At 42.1% G+C, this 18479-nt stretch overlaps 1 protein-coding gene across 1 annotated transcript; it reads right to left on the reverse strand.

Annotated features, from left to right (window-relative positions):
* Window positions 1-1982: 1982 nt before the first annotated feature.
* SNX18 (sorting nexin 18) lies at window positions 1983-18209 on the reverse strand. Its single transcript, XM_028749123.2, has 2 exons — window positions 16151-18209; window positions 1983-3105 (listed from the first exon to the last, which is right to left on the reverse strand). Exons 1-2 carry the CDS (start codon window positions 17841-17843, stop codon window positions 2852-2854), a joined length of 1947 nt encoding a protein of 648 aa, XP_028604956.2. The 5' UTR covers window positions 17844-18209; the 3' UTR covers window positions 1983-2851.
* Between the last annotated feature and the right edge of the window lie 270 nt (window positions 18210-18479).

The raw sequence follows: 18479 nt of genomic DNA on the forward strand, positions 1-18479 counted from the left end.
TACTGGTAAATTGAATTTTGCTTCCACAAGATGTAGAAGACAAATTCATTAATGGATATGAGCCACAATTGCTATGCTCTATCCCCACTGTCACAGGAAATATACTGTATACCAGTTGCTATGAATCCTAAGTGGGGAAGAGAGCTGTTGCTCTAAAGTTGCATGTGGCCCATAGGTATCTGACTAGTCAATTTGAGAAGAGGATGCTCAACAAGATAGACCTTTGGTCTGATCAAGCAGGTCTCTTATGTTTATTTTAGTCTCGCCTATGTTTTATTATGCTTAAGGTTAAAGGGTTTTAGTGGCAGTTAATGCTGCTGCTACTGATGCCTTTACTAGCTTTGGTTGTTGATCTTATGATGTTTTTATAATGTTGAGTTGTGCCCAAAATGATGGCATATAAAATGGTTGTTATAAATAAAAATATACAGAGGTTGATTTGCGCACCATCTTCATACATCACAGCAACTTTGGCCTGCTCTGTGTAATGGCAGGCCTGCTAAACATCTGAAAGACATGTAAACTAGATTGCCCCATAATCTGTTCGGGGGAGGGGGGGAGGGGGAGGAAGACTAAAGCTTTGGAGTCCGCACATCAGTTTAGCATTAGAAGTTAATTTTCTTCACCTTTCCTCTGTATCCGTGATGAATCCATGAAAAACAGTGATGAAATACGAACATAATATACGTTGGATAAGTGTCCAATAAAAGAGCCAGAAACTGAAGGATTGTTGCATAAGGAATTAAAGAACCTTCCTCGGTAAATATAAAATCCACAAGACCAAAGAAAAATGCCCCCCAAACCTAGTATGCATGCCTGAGCATGGCAGGTTCAAAGGCTGTGCTTCATTCTCAGCTTGTTGGTCACAGGACAAATTCCTAGTAGTCAAGGTATCCTGTGTATAGTAGGATGTACAATGTCACATAGATTTGTTTCAAGATACTCTAGCATAGTTTGAAAGTGAAAATATGATAATGCACAATGCACAAATACGTACGGAAGTACTCACATTATTTCTTTACTTTAAATCATCAGACTTAGTAGGTAACACCATTGTGTGATTAGATGGGGAATTTGTCTTTTGACTGCATTTTTTTCTTCCTTGGTTAAAACCAGGAAATGAAACAACAAAACAGCGAAACCAGGAAGACTAGTGCCATGGAACAACTACTATCTCATCTTACAGCAAAACTTACAAGCTTGACTTTTGTTATGTCAACATGATGAATTGCCATTACTCACTCTCTCTCTCCCTCTCCCCTTTATACAACATGCACATACATTAAAAATGTAGTTAATAAGAGAAAGAACCTGGTAAATTTTCTTATATGGGTGATATTGTTCCCACACCTGTGCTACTAGAGTTGCAAAGTTCCATATTAGCAGTTGCTTTAAAGCTGGAAGTAAGCTTGTCCTATGAATGTATGGGGCCACACAACCACAAGGATTTTTGTTTTCTTTTTTGTGTGCAGCAGACCTACTTTTAAAACTGATTAAAGGAGTTGCTGGTGTTTGTTTGTTTGTTTCAGTACAAGTGGTTGTTATTTAAGGAACTAAAATCCAAAGCCCCTTTGGCTTGCAGAACCAGTTGGGTCCTTCTGTGGGTTAGTTAATTACATTAAAAGGAAACAGACCTATAGGATAAAGACAGTATTTCAAAATTATTGTTATTTGACTTAAGAAATTACAATTAGGGGAACTATTTTTTTAAAAAAATTAATTGTGGGGCTTAGGTAAGTCCTTAGGCACACTACAATGCCGCTGCTGATATTGCAGATGCCAAGGCATATTATGCCACAAAGCACACTCCTACAGAGGCAGTTTTAGGATAGTGTGACTGGTTTGGCCGCACTGGCAAATTGTGATTTGCAAGTTTCAGTTGACAATGTAACACCAGGTTTATAACCAAATAAATCAGCTGCCACGCTAAGCAATTCTCACAAACAATACATACATACAAATATGAGCCACTGATCCTCTACTCTTATCCCACTGATATACTTCAGTATTCTTTTATTAGATAAGTGGTCCAAAGTTTCTATTCAAAGACATGTTACAGTGAAATATTTTACGTTGTCATGTTAAGAAAGGAAATACAGCAGTGCTGATTTCTTGCTTGTAGATTTAAGATTCTGGTACAAATAATAAATAGTATTTTTAATCAGCACAAAGTCTAAAATGATTTTAAATCCTGGGTTTTTTCCAGCCAAAATTTATCATAATACCTAAGTGTGCAAGTTACATGACAAGTTATTTTTCAGTCACTGTGAGGTTTGAAATCAGGCCCTATCCGAGGTGCCAACCCTTCATTCAATCAGTCATAGAAATGTGGTTTACTAGAAAATAATAATGAAAAACTGTAATTCTAAAGGCACAAAATCGCATAGCTGCTCTAACAGGAATTTGTAAACAGAGAATTGGCTGAATTTAAAAATTCATACCGAAGAGAATTTTAAAAAGGCATCTGAAGCAGGCTTTTTATCTAACCAACTTCCTTAAAGACCCAAAAGGTTTTGAGGTCTACAGCATATTATGCACTAAAATACCGTATTTCAAAAAAGCAGTAAGGCAAATAGTATAATCATTATTTCAAAAACATTACAATGGTAGTGTAGGCATTTTGAGTATAACTTAGTTACAATGTGTAGTACAGTCTCCACTATATAGGCATAATTATGTCCTCCTTAGGCAATTTTAGGTTCAGTTGGACTCCAGAAGAGATTACAAAATCATCTTTGTACACCATCCCAAAAGGTGTCAAGAGATACTTGAGAGTGGAGTTTGTATCCGTTGTTCATTCCATCCACAAGCTTAGAAATATCCATTATTTAAAGTCCAAGAATTAAGCATATTAAACACTGTCATACTTGTGAAGAGCTTCTTCTAACTTCTGTGTCACTTTTTGGAAAAAAAGTATTTGCTGTTGTAAGAAATGCTGCATTTGTGATTTGAAGTCTCTCACTCGAATTTTGTGAAAATGGTGAATTTCTGCCAGGGTGGCAAAAGAAATAATGTTACAACGATCCTGAATGCCATCGGCTTTCTGAACCTCCATCTTCCCTTCTTCTACATGCCGCTTACTTTCCTTCACTTTGGTAAGGGCTCCTGCATAATGAACAAAAAAGATATACTGGAATTAAAAGATGATTGGAACAAGTCTAATTAAAAGTTATACTGCTAATTACACTTGCTGTTCACAGTCTAAAGAATTCTGAAATTGTTCCTATATTCTATGACATAATAAAACCTTTGTTTAAGAAATTTTCTCTGCAATACATCATAGTATATCCAGTGTGCGTTCTGCATGTAGCACCAAAGTGCTTACCATACCTAGACATGGTTTTGAAATCTTTTTTTTAAAAGATCAATTGTAAGCTGCCTTGGGCTGAAATATTTACCTCACCCTACAGGTCAGCTTATAATTGTTTGCTGTAAGCAAACTCCACCTAGAATATGCATTTCAGATCACCAGTACTATGTACCATACTTACATCACTTTGCTGCAAAATACAAGAGATGACTGAACTCAAGGGTGATCATAGCTTTTCTTCTGCATGATTGCAGGTTGATGACATTATCCTAAGGTAACACCTTTAACATATATATATTACATTTTCACATTCGGGGGTAAACCAGAAGTGAAAAGTGAAGAAGAGCTCCTGATTGTTAATTCAGCTCTGTTCATTTCATGAAAAGTAACATTATAAACAAGTTTAATGAAGATATGTGAATTTTGGAGTGCTCAGTGTGGCCGCAGAAAGTGAGCAAGGAAGTGAGACTACTATTCCCACAATTCTGTGCTTCTGTAAGACTTTCAGCCCAACAAGCCTGAATTTATAGCCACTGCTCAAGTAAATAAGACAGATCCAATTCTACAAACTTCTAGATTCCAGTTGCAATTTCACAGCAATCTAAGTAATTAAAAGGCAAAAACAGACTTTAGAATTGTCCCCATAACTTACATACAACTCTCCTTGTAAAACTTTCAGATAAAAAAGGCATAAAAGAGGTTAAACGTTCAATACATTGCAAACATATTTTTCTTTGTTGCAACGGAATTTGTACATTTCCAAATGGTGTACACTTCACAAAGTTCTGCCCAGGTGTGGCTCAAGTGTTCTTTTCAACACCTTGGGTGGGAAAAGACACAGGCAACCTCATATCAACAGTGTCCCAGAAGGTTGTATATCCTCACAGAGAATTGTGGAGAATGCTGACAGCATCAGATATGCTGAGGTCAGGGGGAGAGACCATTGTGGCAAATACCCCTTGAAATGGGGACCCCTAAGCAACTATCTACCTCTATGGTCAAGTAAGTCCCATGCTAAAACTTTTGTTTTCTTTTTGTACAGTAAGTAGCTACAGTAAGATTTTAACTGGCAGCTCTATACTAGGGTGATCTGGCCAGCTTGGTTCAAAAAGGATGCAGCTGCCACCAGATTGGCCTAAGCCACTTCCTGAAAACATGTGAGAACCACATGCACGCCAAATCCAGTTTTAGAGCACTTATTTTAAAGCTTTTAGAATCCTTTCCACACCAATTTATCTGCTGAAGAACTCTTCCAAATTGCAAGGAATTCTAGAGCATGTTCTCCTATGCACAGTGAGTTCAAAGTACATTGACAATTCTCAAGAGTGCATTTGGAAACACACTCAATACTCCCCTAGGGGTATGCATAAAAGGGGAAAAGCAATTATGGTGGAAAGTTGCTTTCCAGGGAACTTTGCCATTATTGATTTTCTCACTGAGAAGCCTAAACTTGGAAGGAACCCTAGGGTCCTGAGGTACCAGAACAGTCTGAAAACTACTGCCTTACTGGAATGATAGGACCAAAACATAAATATAACGAATGAATGAATGAACAAATGAATAAATGAACTGGCTAGGTCTGGCAAACAAAGAAGAGTCCTAAATCTGTAAGGTATATTCAAAAAAAGCAAACAGACAGTGGATGAATGGGTTAGATATCAATTGCATATTTTCCATTACCACTTCTGAGTCACACTGAGTCACAGAGAACTCACAGGATCTTTAGCGAGACATTACTGAAAGATGTATAATTTTGAGTCACTTGACTGCTTTAGTTGCACATTTTCAAAACAATTGTGGATCAGAACTTCAAAATCCGATTAACACAAAAGGTGAGCCATCTCCCTGAATAAAAATGTTTGTTTAACTAGTAAAACAGATTTAGGCTAAGTTTGACGTACATACAACATCTGGTTGTTGTCAGACAAAGATTAAGCCTTGTTTGTTTTGAACTTTTTTCATTTTAAGTAGTAGACATGCATTTCCAATTGTTTATGCACAATATGTACAAGTAATGAGAGAATACTTCAGCTAGGATAAACAATGCAAGCTTATGGCCATACGCACTGGCACACAGAATGAATAAAACTTACCAACTGAAATGATGAGGATTTTATCAGAACTCTACCAACTAACTTAAGCCTGCAATAGCATTCCATCATGGATCGTGGACCACCTGCTTGCAAAAAGTGAGACTACATGATGTATACACAGCCAAGACTCAGCTATATGATCATAGTAGAGCAGCATAGGCTACAATGAAGCTTCTACATGCACAAGAAGAAATGATGCAATTGGCTAAAAATGCCTTCTCTTGGCCTCATGACATTCCTGTTTCCCCTTGGCTGTTGCAAGCAGTGTACTGTTTTAAGTATTTCAAGATGTATTATTCTTAACAGCAGTTCTCTTTTTAAATAAATAAAAACTAACATCTTTTCTTGTTTTCTGGCTTACTTGATCCTGTAAATAATACTTCTAATAGTTTTCAGACCTGGATAAGGCTTGGCTGTATTGCTGTAGGAGCTAAAAATGTTTTGGCTGGCTTTTCATCAGAAACGTAAAAACAAAAGTCCTAATAAATATACTGTAGCAGTGCCATGCCAACTGACAGTGGATCTGAAGGAGGAACTAACAGAATCATTAAATGAGCTTTCGAAGTTGCAAATAAAATTGCTACATTTTAAAAATACATAAATCAAGAATGTTAGTATATTTCCTGTAGGCTGGTTGAGGTGACATAACCTGGTTACCAGCACTTACAAGCTGGAGAGTACTACTTCTGTGTACTATAAACCAATAAACTGTGTACTATAAACCAATCCCAGCAAAAACTTTCTTATGGCAGTCAAGAGTAGAAACAAGTACAGTGGTGCCTCACAAGACGAAATTAATTCGTTCCGCGAGTTTTGTCGTCTTGCGATTTTTTTCGTCTTGCGAAGCACGGTGTCGGGAAAGTTTTGGAAAAGCTTCAAAAATCACCAAAGTCTTTAAAAACCTCAAAAAAGGCTACCACACCGCGTTCTATGAGTTGCTCCTCGAAGTCAAGTCGCAACTGTATTAACGGTGTTAAGAAAAAGGAAACAAACTTGCAAGACGTTTCCATCTTGCGAAGCAAGCCCATAGGGAAAATCGTCTTGCGAAGCAGCTCAAAAAACAAAAAACCCTTTCGTCTAGCAAGTTTTTTGTCTTGTGAGGCATTCGTCTTGCAAGGTACCACTGTATATGTTTTGGCCCCAAAATGATGTTTCATAAATCTGATTTTAACATCACTAGATGCAAATCACAAGCTGCAGGACTCTTAATGGATTACAGAGTAGGACACCTGCCTCAAGGAACAATTTGAAGAGGACTCAGTGCAATTCTGTTTGTCCTCCATCAGGCATGGAAGTCACTGAATGTTAAAAAATATATAGTAAAGAGTTTCTCTTCCTGAATTCTAAATCAAACTATGTAAAAGCAAAATGCAGGTGCATGTGTAGGCACACCAGCTGAAGATATGTACTAATCTTACCTCAAGTTATGAATACTTACTTATTAAAAAATTAAAAACAATAATTATTTGATGGAGAACCCCCACTAGTAAGAATCTCTAATCTATATAGTGGAATAGGCTAGATACAACAGATCAGGATTTGGACCAAACAGTGGTAGACAACCTGTGCCCCTCCAAATGTTGGATTTCATCTCCCATTTGCTCTAGTCAGCATGGCTAAGGATCAAGGATGATGGGAGCTGTAGACCAGCAACATCTGGAAAGCTACAGGTTCCTCTTCCCTGCTGTGCAGCAATTTTATATGACAAACTTTAAAATCCTAGGTCAAAGCAGGCAAAATTAGCCACCTTCATTTAGAATCTTTAAACATTCCTTTAAACCAAAGGAAGAACATTTATGGCTCTAGATTAAAAACACTAAATACTGCTATACAAATCACACACTTTACTTAATGCAGAAATACAGTTAACACAATTGGAAATGGAATCAAAGCTGTGAAGTCAAATTTTCATTTACTTAACATTAAAGGGGTTAAGATCAAACACCAATTCACTTAGAAATCACACTTCCAGTTAGCCACTACACTGCAATTTGACATTCCAGCTGGTACTGATGGAGGTTAGAATCCAACAACATCTAGAAGGCACCAGGCTGGGGAATGCCCATTCACCCGCACAACAATTCAGATGCTGCACTTAGTATTATTGAATAGAAAATTCTGGTGCTTCTGCAGTATCCTAGCCAGCTGAATCATAAAGAGCAATAGTCCTATTGTGTTCACTGAGACTATCCATGCCAACTTACAGAACACTATGACTCATACAGGTTTTGTGGCAAGATGGTTACCTTAACTCAAAACAAGTAGGCTTATAAAAATGAAGTTGCAACTCAACATTAGCTTTTTCCTTCCTTCCTTCCTTCCTTTTTTTTTTTTTTAAGGAATGGGAATTAGGAAGTTTCACAAGGATATCATTAATGACAATGGGTGACACCCAACTGTGCCGGACCACTTGCGGAGCAGATTTGCTTGCACTACAGGAGTTCCCCTTCCCCACCCACTATGTGATCTAGGTTTGGGGGACCCTGTAGCAGGGATATAGGTGGGGATGGGAGCAGCTGGGAAGGGAAGAGAGGAGGGTTAAGTCATGCTGAATCTACTCATACAATGTACTTTATCATCCTAACTTTACAGCATTTTTAGAGTCACTCATTCATAAAAGTTGAAATGGAAGTGAAAAGTCATAGAATAGTTATCAACCTCTATTTGCTACAATGTTATTTTTTTCTTAGAGATTTTTATTTCCCCCCCCTTTAAAACACAAATACCCTTCTTTCTTATTCAGCAAATTTTAAAATATAAAAAACTCAGAGTGACACATTGCAAATTCTACTACAGTGGTGCCCCGCAAGACGAATGCCTCGCAAGACGAAAAACCCGCTAGACGAAAGGGTTTTACGTTTTTCGATGCGCTTCGCAAGACGAATTTCCCTATGGGCTTGCTTTGCAAGACGAAAACGTCTTGCGAGTCTTGCGAGTCTTGCGATTTTTTCCGCTTTCCCCCCTTTTTCTAAGCCGCTAAGCCGCTAATAGCCTTTTAGCCGCTAAGCCTTTAATAGCCGCTAATAGCGCTAATCTGCTAATAGGGTTGCTTCGCAAGACGAAAAAACCGCTAGACGAAGAGATTCGCGGAACGGATTATTTTCGTCTTGCGAGGCACCACTGTATAGTGGACGGTTTAGACTGCCATGGGCATATGCAGCAGTGTAAGGGAGCTAGTGTAAAAAACCCCTGTGTTTCTATTTTAACTTTTGGAACAAACACCACCCTAAATTTTTTATCCTGTCAATGCAAGTTTTTAAATGTACAAGCTTGAGAATGGAAAGCTAAAATCAGTGGGGGGTGCAGCTATTTGGGGTATCCACCAAGTTGCTTTTATTGTAGCACTTCTACTTCAGAACCCTTTCATCACGGAATTCAGAAAGTACTCCTTAAAACCCATGAGAGTTCAAAGATCAGTGTGCATAGTCTGTATTTATTATAGAATGTAGTCTGGTTTGAGAATAATTTGACCAATAGTGTACACACACCAGTAGGAGTTTTTCTTTACTTCCCCCAGTACCAAATCCCCCAAAGGGCATTGTCACTGGTGTGCCTGTATACAGTATCCCCACCCTTGCCCCAAGATCCTTTTTAAACTGCTCTTGTGCAATCCCCAACTGCTTTCTGAGCTTTTACAGAGCAGTTATGACATCAGTTTCTGTGTGTGCTCACTCCTCTAGCTGCTGGCCACCAACCTGAGCTTTCAGGCTGCAAAGAAAATAATGGTCTTTGATGTTACAAAGTAGGGGCCAGATTACTTGCTCCTTAAAGAAAGCCATTCAGTATAAGTGCTTTTGTAGTTTGTTTTGTCTCCTGATGACTGCAATTAGTGTGGGACACATTATCTGCATAAATCTGAAGGCAGATGTAGAACAACAGCCTTGCATCAAACAAAACTTTGCAGTCAGGTTCTGTGGATGAAAATTCAGATCAGAGGTTTCCACTTTTGTGCTGAAACCTGATCCATGAAATTCATTATCTTTCAACTGGCAAAATGTCACACTGATTTGAACTTTTTAAATTATCAGTTGCTTCAACATATGTTCCAGCTTTAGTAACAGACAGTTAAGAATTTGGCTGACAGGTTGTTGTTTTTTAAACAGACATGCACTAGGAATTGTAAATGTATTTCCTAATAAAGTTGTAGGTGGTGGTTTCTGGCTGAAATAAGGAAACACTTTCATGTTACCACTTATGAAGAAACCCCTTTCCTTCACTGCAATACCATCACACATCCTAGTCCACTACTTACAAAACTACACTCCATGCAAGAACAGGTACAAATGCTTAAGGAACCTGACTCGTAGTTACGCAGAAAGAAACAATGCCTGTGGGAAACAATCATTAGGAACTTCAGATATTTCAAAATTGACACACAAGGCTTTCGTAGGCCCAGTAGCAGAAATGTACTTATTCAACTGGACTTGCAGTTTGTTTCACCCTAGTGGATTGTGATGGGCAACCTGTTAATCCTTTTGTGCTTTTATGCTTTCCATGTGTGGTGGTGCAAACTGAATTTACAGCCTCTCTAGTTGGCAAAGTAGAGCTGGGAAAAATTTCTGCCTAAATCCCTAGCCAGTTTGAAACCAAACACCAGTCTAAGTTAACAGTGCTTAGTGCAAATTGATTGAAATCATTATCAAGGTACTCATCATGTTTAGATTTCCATGTTTTTCAATGTTCAAACTACTGCAATTGACTCACAAGGTGAAAAATCTAACAATTTCCCTCAATGCAAATTATTTTGGTACATAATAAAAACTCACAAAAACAAACATTTCAGGAGTTCATGCCTGCTTTAATTGACCATATGTGAGCTGCTCTGGAAGCTTTTTTGGCTCAAGAGCGGGGCATAAATGCTCTAAATAAATAATTTATTATTATTATTATTATTATTATTATTATTATTATTATTAGAATTTATATATCTCCTACACCTGGGGGTCTCAGGGTCTCATTATGAGTGACTTAGGTAACAAACCAAGATTTATCATGAGAGTAACTTCACTTAACTTACTTCTGAGTACACATGCATTCTATTGTGCAGTTGAGAAATTTACCAGACTTTGGGAAAGTGTTTCACCCCAATACATCAAATGTTACTGGATACTTTCTTGCGAAATGTTAGAACAGTATTTTCCCCCCAGCTTTTTCACTACACACAAAAGGACCAATGCATCATTCTCAAAAGTTTGTAAATTTTAGTTTAGCTTTCTAGCCAGCCATGATATATGCTTGTCAATGACCCCTGTGCTTATGTCAGAGAACTTGGAGGACAGGAGCTATGGCACAAAATCAATGAGAGCCATATTTGTGTGCCTTCTGCCTGCTACAAAATAGATGAGAGATCCATCTTCCACTCCCCACCCTCCCCCAGTTGGTAAAGAGAAGAGTAGGAGGGTCCACACATGGGGCACTGCGGATGGGAATTCATCCTTGCTGTGTGGGTATATGGAAGGCTGCTCACTTCCATTAATAACACTGCAGGGGTGGGGTGGGGAGTGGAATGAAAAGGAAGTTCTCAGAAATATTTTCACACAGGGAATGCATCACTTTTGGCAAGCTAAAACCCTGAGAGAATGTTTCATTGGTCTAAACTACATTACAGTGCTAAGCATGGGCTTTAAATCAACTTTAGTCTTTAATGGAGTTTGTATCTATATGAATGGGCTACCAGGATAACTGGAAGAGAAACTAGCACATTATCTATTAACCTTTAAGATGCCTCCTATTGTGCTGTCATGTATGTGAGCAAGCATGGCTTGCTTCTCAATTCTATACAAAATTTCATCAATGATTTGATAAACTACGCTAACTTAAAATAGATTATTACCATATTCCATTTTCAGCAACCACATAAACACTTTCACCCACACCACAGCTGGCATTTAAAAATTCATTTAAAGCTGTTTACTTGCTTAACTAACTATACTGATACACCCTGTGACCAGTCACATTTATTGCAGACATAAGTGAGGGTGGTAAGCGAAGCTCCTGGATACGTGGTGTTATTTCCTTTAACCCTCACAACTTGCACAAAAAAAACGGTCTAGCTGTCATGTCCCCTAAACTATGGACAGAGATGCTCACAACAGCATCTTAATGCACAGATACATATGGAAAAGGGTGATCCTTCAACCTTGCTCCTAAGTGTAAAAAGTTTCACAGGTCAAAACTTGTACAGTACTTTGAATTGCACTAGAAACAGAATGGAGTATAGCTGGCGTAGCACTGGCCTAAAATGCTCATAATGCCCAATCCGTTAGTGAGCTACCAGCCACATTTGTACAGGCAGCAACCATTTTGCACGTGTTCAATTGGCACATGACTGGGTCATTTTGGACCTGGAAAATGGTGTAGCAGGAGTGGGGCATAATGGGGGGGGGGCTTATGCGTGCTCTGCAGACATGCGCAAGGGCCAGGAACTCTACCCCGATTGCCTGTACTAAGTGCAGGTTCTGTATTGTCTTCAAAGGCAGCTCCACATATGAGTAGTGCATTAGAGTAGTGCAACTTGGAGGTCACTAGAGCACTGAGGCCATGCTATCTCTGGACAAAGAGGGTTGCAGCTGGCATACCAGCCTAAGTTGGTAAAACTTAAAAGCAACTTGCACTTCTAATGACAAATTTGGATCAAGCAGCACCTGTAAGTGACAAACCTGTCCCTTCAGGAGACATGGGACCACATATAGCACAGGGTGAACACTGCTCCCCTATTTGGTGACTGACTCAATTCAATTGTGATGTCCTAGACATGGTAGATGCCAGCAATTTTATCCTTGATTTGTTTTTTTTAGGTTGTGCTAAGTTTGCAAACACATCACAGTGGACTTTCAAGAGTTTAACATCGTCAGATGGGCAGAATGCCCCACACCATCCCAAAAAACTCCAACAGACAGTAATGTGAGGATATATAACAGTGTTAGAAAAGAACTGCTTCTTTGCTGTCATCACAGACACCGAGTAGACTTAATAATGAGCTCTAACACTGTAGATTCACTTCAAGTCTTCTACCATTTGCACTCTAGCCATCTTCCTACTTGTTTCACTGCTCCAAGGAATACCAAGGAGCTTACTGAGTTCTGCCCAACATAAGTAAAAGGTAAAGGTAAAGGTACCCCTGCCCATTCGGGCCAGTCTTGCCAGACTCTAGGGTTGTGCGCTCATCTCACTCTATAGGCCGGGAGCCAGCGCTGTCCACAGACACTTTCGGGTCACGTGGCCAGCGTGACAAGCTGCATCTGGCGAGCCAGCGCAGCACAGGGAACGCCGTTTACCTTCCCACTGGTAAGCGGTCCCTATTTATCTACTTGCACCCGGAGGTGCTTTCGAACTGCTAGGTTGGCAGGCGCTGGGACCAAACGACGGGAGCGCACCCCGCCGCGGGGATTCGAACTGCCGACCATGCGATCGGCAAGTCCTAGGCACTGAGGTTTTACCCACAGCGCCACCCGCGTCCCTAAGTAATAAGTACTATTATTACTTAGGGACGCCCAACATAAGTACTATTGCTAATAATAGTAATTACCGTATGTGGTCATGAAAGGCTCTACTGATTTTATTACAGGTTGTATTTATTTTATATTTACACACTACCCTTCTTTTAGAAGGGCACAGGGCAGTGTATATAGGTTTAATCCATTTTATCCTCACAACAACCCTGCAAGGGATTTACTCAAAGTCAATAAGTAAACTCAAATCTGAGCAGAGCTCTCAGCCTCTCATCTCCAACTCCAGAGCATTATCCACTATATACACTCCATTTTGATAAACAGCATATGGCTTATATACTTAGAAAATGAAACAAATATTTTTGAGAAATTGTTTAAGCAGTAGCATGCTATGTAAGGATTTGAGTGAAACACTGTAAAATGCTGACAAATTATTGAGGAAGTGGGTCAGACATGCATCATCTGTGACTCAGCAAGCCAAATGTAGGTCGCCAGGCATGTATACTAGCCTAGCAAGATCTCAATAAACCTCCTGTGGGTTTGGACTCAAACAGGGCCTTCTCAAACACCTGGCAGGTCACTAAACATGACCAGTAGGTTGTGCTTAGTTTGAAGGGGCACAGGTTGTGCTGGCATAATCTAAGGTACTGCATCTTGAGATAATGTCAGCAGAAAACTCTGCGATGGGTTTACATCTAGGCTGATTTACAGTATTTAGGCATACAAGTAATACATGTAAGGTGGCCAAGGAACAGCTTGATAATATCTGCACTACAACTACTTCCATTTTTAACTGGCTTAGTGCCTGCCAACACGAATCCATGGCACACATTAATTCTACTCAAATGGGCTGACTTACAAGCCAATCTTTTCAAGAGCTGGCAGGTATCCATTATTGCTTTTTCCTTCATAAGACAAACCCATACCCCTATCCATGTAAAATAACTTGTATTTAAATCAATAATCCAGCTACAATTACCGCCCCAAGCGAAAGCACTTAAATTATAGTGAAAATGATAGTATGTTTTCATATTTTAAATGTTTTCTGAATTATGATGATAGTGCGAATGAATAGCATCCACCATGTCCTTTCTTGTAGCACGATTGTAAAGGCACACAGCAATCACATTGTCCCTGAAGGTGCAGGCAGCATTTCAAATGAGTTTGAAGAATGGCACTGTAATGCAATACATAGCCTATAACCTGATAGAAGCAGGTATTCCTTCAAATGGCAATTTTTGAAAAGTTGTCTATATAAAGATTAAGAATCATTAAGAATCATGAAGCACTTGCATGTTCATGGTCCAACTTGCATTTTGCTGCAACTACTGTGAGAAATTAGTGTTCAAATGTGAAACGTAGGTTAATAGTATTCTCAGAGTGTCATTATCTTTTAGAAGTCACAATTTATCACCCATCATTTACACAATTGGAAAACCTCGTACTATAATCCATTGACAAAACAAGTCAACCTCTATTAAGGTCAACAGCATTGATTACAATGTATTTGGCATTAATATATAAATGCAACCATGAGAGCATTTATCAATACACTACCATCAAATGCTGAAAAGGTTTATTAGCAATGTATTTATAGGCTCCTAGCATGTAATACTCAAGTTACAGTTGATTTCAAGAATAATTGTATATTCCTGGAAGACCTACCTCAACAGCTTTGAATGTCATGTGAAAATTCCCACCTCTTTTTTCACTGTGTTTTGTTATATTAAGTTTTTCTATCTGGATGAAAAATAGTCCTGACTGGAGTGATAACCAAAAAGGATGACATTTTTATCCTTGGCCCTTGATATGTGGAACACATTAACTGATTAGAGCTGCACAGAGAAATTAGACACCAAGGTGATGAACACACTGTCAAGAATGGGTACTAACTTCACAGCTGTATCTGCACAGAGGAAGTCAAACCTCATCACATAGCTCTGAATTGTATTAGATTGTATTGTATTAGATTTCATTTATGTAAACTGGCCTAAAATCTAAAATAGAGAAACATTAGATCAGTAGAAAACCAGGTGCAAGGAAACAAAGAGAATCCTACATGCCTTTGAAGAAAATCCACCCCGGAAATGTTAGCTACTTATGTACTAGATGGCTGTACATCTATGACCAAATCTTACAAAGTGGTTATGGGAACAAAGCCCAAGCATCCAAATCTTACAGGGACTGAGAACCTGCAGCCCTGCAGCTTGTTGTTCAACTCCCAATTCACATCAGCTGTACTCAGCAGGGCCAATGGTTAGGAGTGGTGCAAGTTGCAGTTGAACAATGTTTGGAGGGTCACAGGCTCCTCATCCCTAATGTGAACCTTAAATTCAGACAGAGCAGAGAGTGTATTTGTTTTTTCTAAAAAGCTCCTTTGTGATACACATTAATGTTCATTTAATTAATGATCCAAACAACTCATATGTGGCTTGAAATTAATTAAAGTGTTCTGTGGCTGAATTCGCCTTGCTAAAAACCCCTGAAGCTACTCACAAGGTACACAGTAAGCAATGGTCTCTCTGCCGCAATTAAACAAGTATACTCTTTTAAAATACTGCTCAGTACTTCACTACACTCCTGTTTTACAAACAAACACAAATCCTGAGTATGATAGGCAAGTATAGTTTCCCGCTTGGGGGAGCAGGGTAGGGTAATAACATACCATTAAGGGTTCAAAACAAGCCTCCTTAAATGCAGCACTTCCTTAATAACTTGAGTCCATAAATCCTAGCAGAAGACGCTAACTTCTGAGGCAGAATTGTCTCCAGTGTTTTACCAAAATAAGCATATTGTGCCACCTTAAAGACTATTTTATGCTGCCATAGTCTTTAATAAATTTATAGCCCAATCCTATAATGCTTACTCAGAAGTACTGCAACCAGTGAAGTTTATGCCCAGTAGGTGTGCAAAGGACTGTGGCCTAAAATCAAATCTAGAACCAAATTTGACATGAGGTTATCTTCAATAACTTGGCCCATTATATATACATATCGGTACAAAGAGGAGAAAAAGGCAAACATTGGGGGGGGGGGGCAAAAGGCAATGTAATCCTGATGGCAGAACCTATGACATTTCCATACAAAGGTCAAGTGTATACTGTACAAGATTAGCATAGTGACCATTCATTATTCGTCTTTGAGGTGCTACAGGACTGTTTAGTTTTGATGCAACAAACTAACACGGATATTATACTCCTCTGGAACATTTTACTACAATAACTCAGAAGTCTAACTTCTATTATACAAATTTAATTGGGTGAAAGAGGTAAGCTGATATAGTTAAAACTACATTACCTTTCTGGACATGGATTATGTCTGGGAAATTGGCCAGATGTCCTTGATACAGAGCTAACAAATCCATCACTGGATCGAGGTCCTGTCTGGGTTGCTCCGCAAAGAGTTCACCAATAGCATCATAAGCTTCCCCAGTGAAGGCAATGGCCTGATTGAGGCCAACTGAAAAAGCCTGCTGGTCCATCTCAAAGGCTTGGCTGAGGCCCTTGAAGGAATGCCCCACTTTCTGGTACTCCTTCTTGAAGCCAGTAACCTGCTTGCGAGCAAACTCATTGACTGTCTGGTTCAGCTGAATGGTGCTGTCATCCATCTTCTTGGTGAAGCTCTTGAAGCCATCGACTTTGCTTTCCACCTCCTGCAGGTCCAGAGCAGCAGGACCACCAGCAGGCACACTAATTGTGAGGAAGAAGTTCGCACCCACCATCTCGTCCTTCTCAGCCTTCCGCTTGCCCTGCTTCCAGGCCTTCTCATCGGTGCTCGGGCAGGTGAGGAAATGCTGGAAGGCATCACACTGCGCAAGCACCGGGTGGCTACACATATGGTCCATCCACCAGGCCAGGCCTTTGCGGCGTTTGGAGATGAAGTCCTCCTCAAAGCGCCCCGTGGCCTGCTTCTCCGGCAGATGCGGCACCGAGATGACCGGAAACTTCTCCACCAGGCGCCCATAGAGCCAGTCAAAGTGCTTGTAGCGCCGGTGCACCTGCTGCCCAGTGTGGCTTGGCACCAGCTTGTAGGCGATGTAGCTCTTCATGCCCTTGAATTTGGTCTGCTTGGTGGGGTCTTCGATGGAGCACTGGAAAGGGTAAGGGTTCTCCTGCCACTCAGGCCCGTAGGTGCCCAGCACCACGCACAGCTTGTCGCCATCCTTCACAAAACCCGACGCCTCTCCGAGCACGAAGGCCTCGCCACCGGATTTCACAAAAGTGGAGAAGCGGTTCAAGTTGCGGCTCACCGTAGCAGAGCTCTTGGCGCCACCGGCGGCCGGGTGTTGCAGGTGAGCACCGGGCTGGCTGCCCCGGGAGCTCAGCGACAGGTCGGAGCGGGTGGAGAGGCGGTACCTGCCAGAGGAGCCACCTGGGCCTCCAACCCCCATCCCCGCATTTTCATAGTCCGGGTATGAGCTGCCCAGGACGCCCGGCTCATCTGCCACCGTCGAGCTGTCGTCCCAGTCATCGTCCCAGTCGTCATCGCTGCCTTGGCTGGTCTGATAGGAGGACCCTCCGTAGGAGGGAGGCACCGCTTGGAAGGAAGAGAACCCAGACGTGGCCGGTGGAGGAGGCAGCAGCTGGAAGGGCTCTGCCGGCGGAGGGAGCTGCTGGTGTTGCTGCTGCTGGTGGTGATGGTGCTGCTGCTGCTGCTGCTGGGCCGGCGGAGGGTTGCTGAAGGCTGTGGCGGGCGACGTCGCCGCCGCCACCACCGCCGCCAGGGGCTCGAAGCCTCCGCCGGGGACATTGGCGTAGCGGGCCGGGGCCGGCACGGGCAGAGGCGCGGGGGGCTCGGCCACGGGCGCTCGGATGACCTGCACGTAGGAGGCCGGGAAGAGGCCCCGGTCCCCGCGGCTGTTGACCCCCTCGAACCAGCCCTCGATCTCCTGGTCGCTGCACAGGCTCAGCACCTCGTGCTCCCGCAGGGAGATCTCGCCCGGGTTCTCCGACTTGAAGTCGTACAGCGCGCGGGCCCGCAGCAGCGCCATGGTCCCGCCGCCGCCGCCGCCGCCGCCCAGCCGGGGATGGGGGACGCGGGCGGGCCGCCCCACAGCGTCGCCAACCAAACGCAGCTCACGCCCCCCAACCCCCCGGCCCGCAGGTCCTGCCCGCCCACTCCGCCTGGAGGCAGCAGCGTCTCCTCCGCCTCGCCCGCCGGGACCCTTTTATTCTCCTCACGATTCGCCCCTGCGAGTTCTCTGCCTCTCTCTCTGGGACGCGGCGGGAGCGCCTCCCTTTCTTCCCCAGGCCGTGTCGGCTGCTGCCCTCCCTCAGCGACTGAAGGAGGGACGAGGCAGCCCCGTCACTGGTATCGCCAGCAGCTGGAGTCCCCGCTTCACCTCGTCCGAGTCGGCTGGCTGGGCGGAGGGGTGTGCGCGAGAAAGGCACAGGGAGGGAGGGAGAGGAGTGCGCGCGCGCGCCCGCGTGTTTGTATGAGTGCGTGTGTGTGTGTGTAGAAGGGGCCGGGCCCGGGGGATTGTCCCACGTCGCCAGTTTTGCTAATCCAGAGCCGAAAGGCAAGGGCTGGGGAGCCGAGCGCAGAGCCGCCGCCCCCATCGATTGGGCCGGGGGCGAAGAGGGAGGGGGCGGGCTGCCGTTTGGGGGTTGTGCTTCCCGTGGCCCCC

This window comes from Podarcis muralis, chromosome 11 (assembly GCF_964188315.1).
Source record: "Podarcis muralis chromosome 11, rPodMur119.hap1.1, whole genome shotgun sequence".
Classification (NCBI taxonomy): Eukaryota; Metazoa; Chordata; class Lepidosauria; order Squamata; family Lacertidae; genus Podarcis; species Podarcis muralis.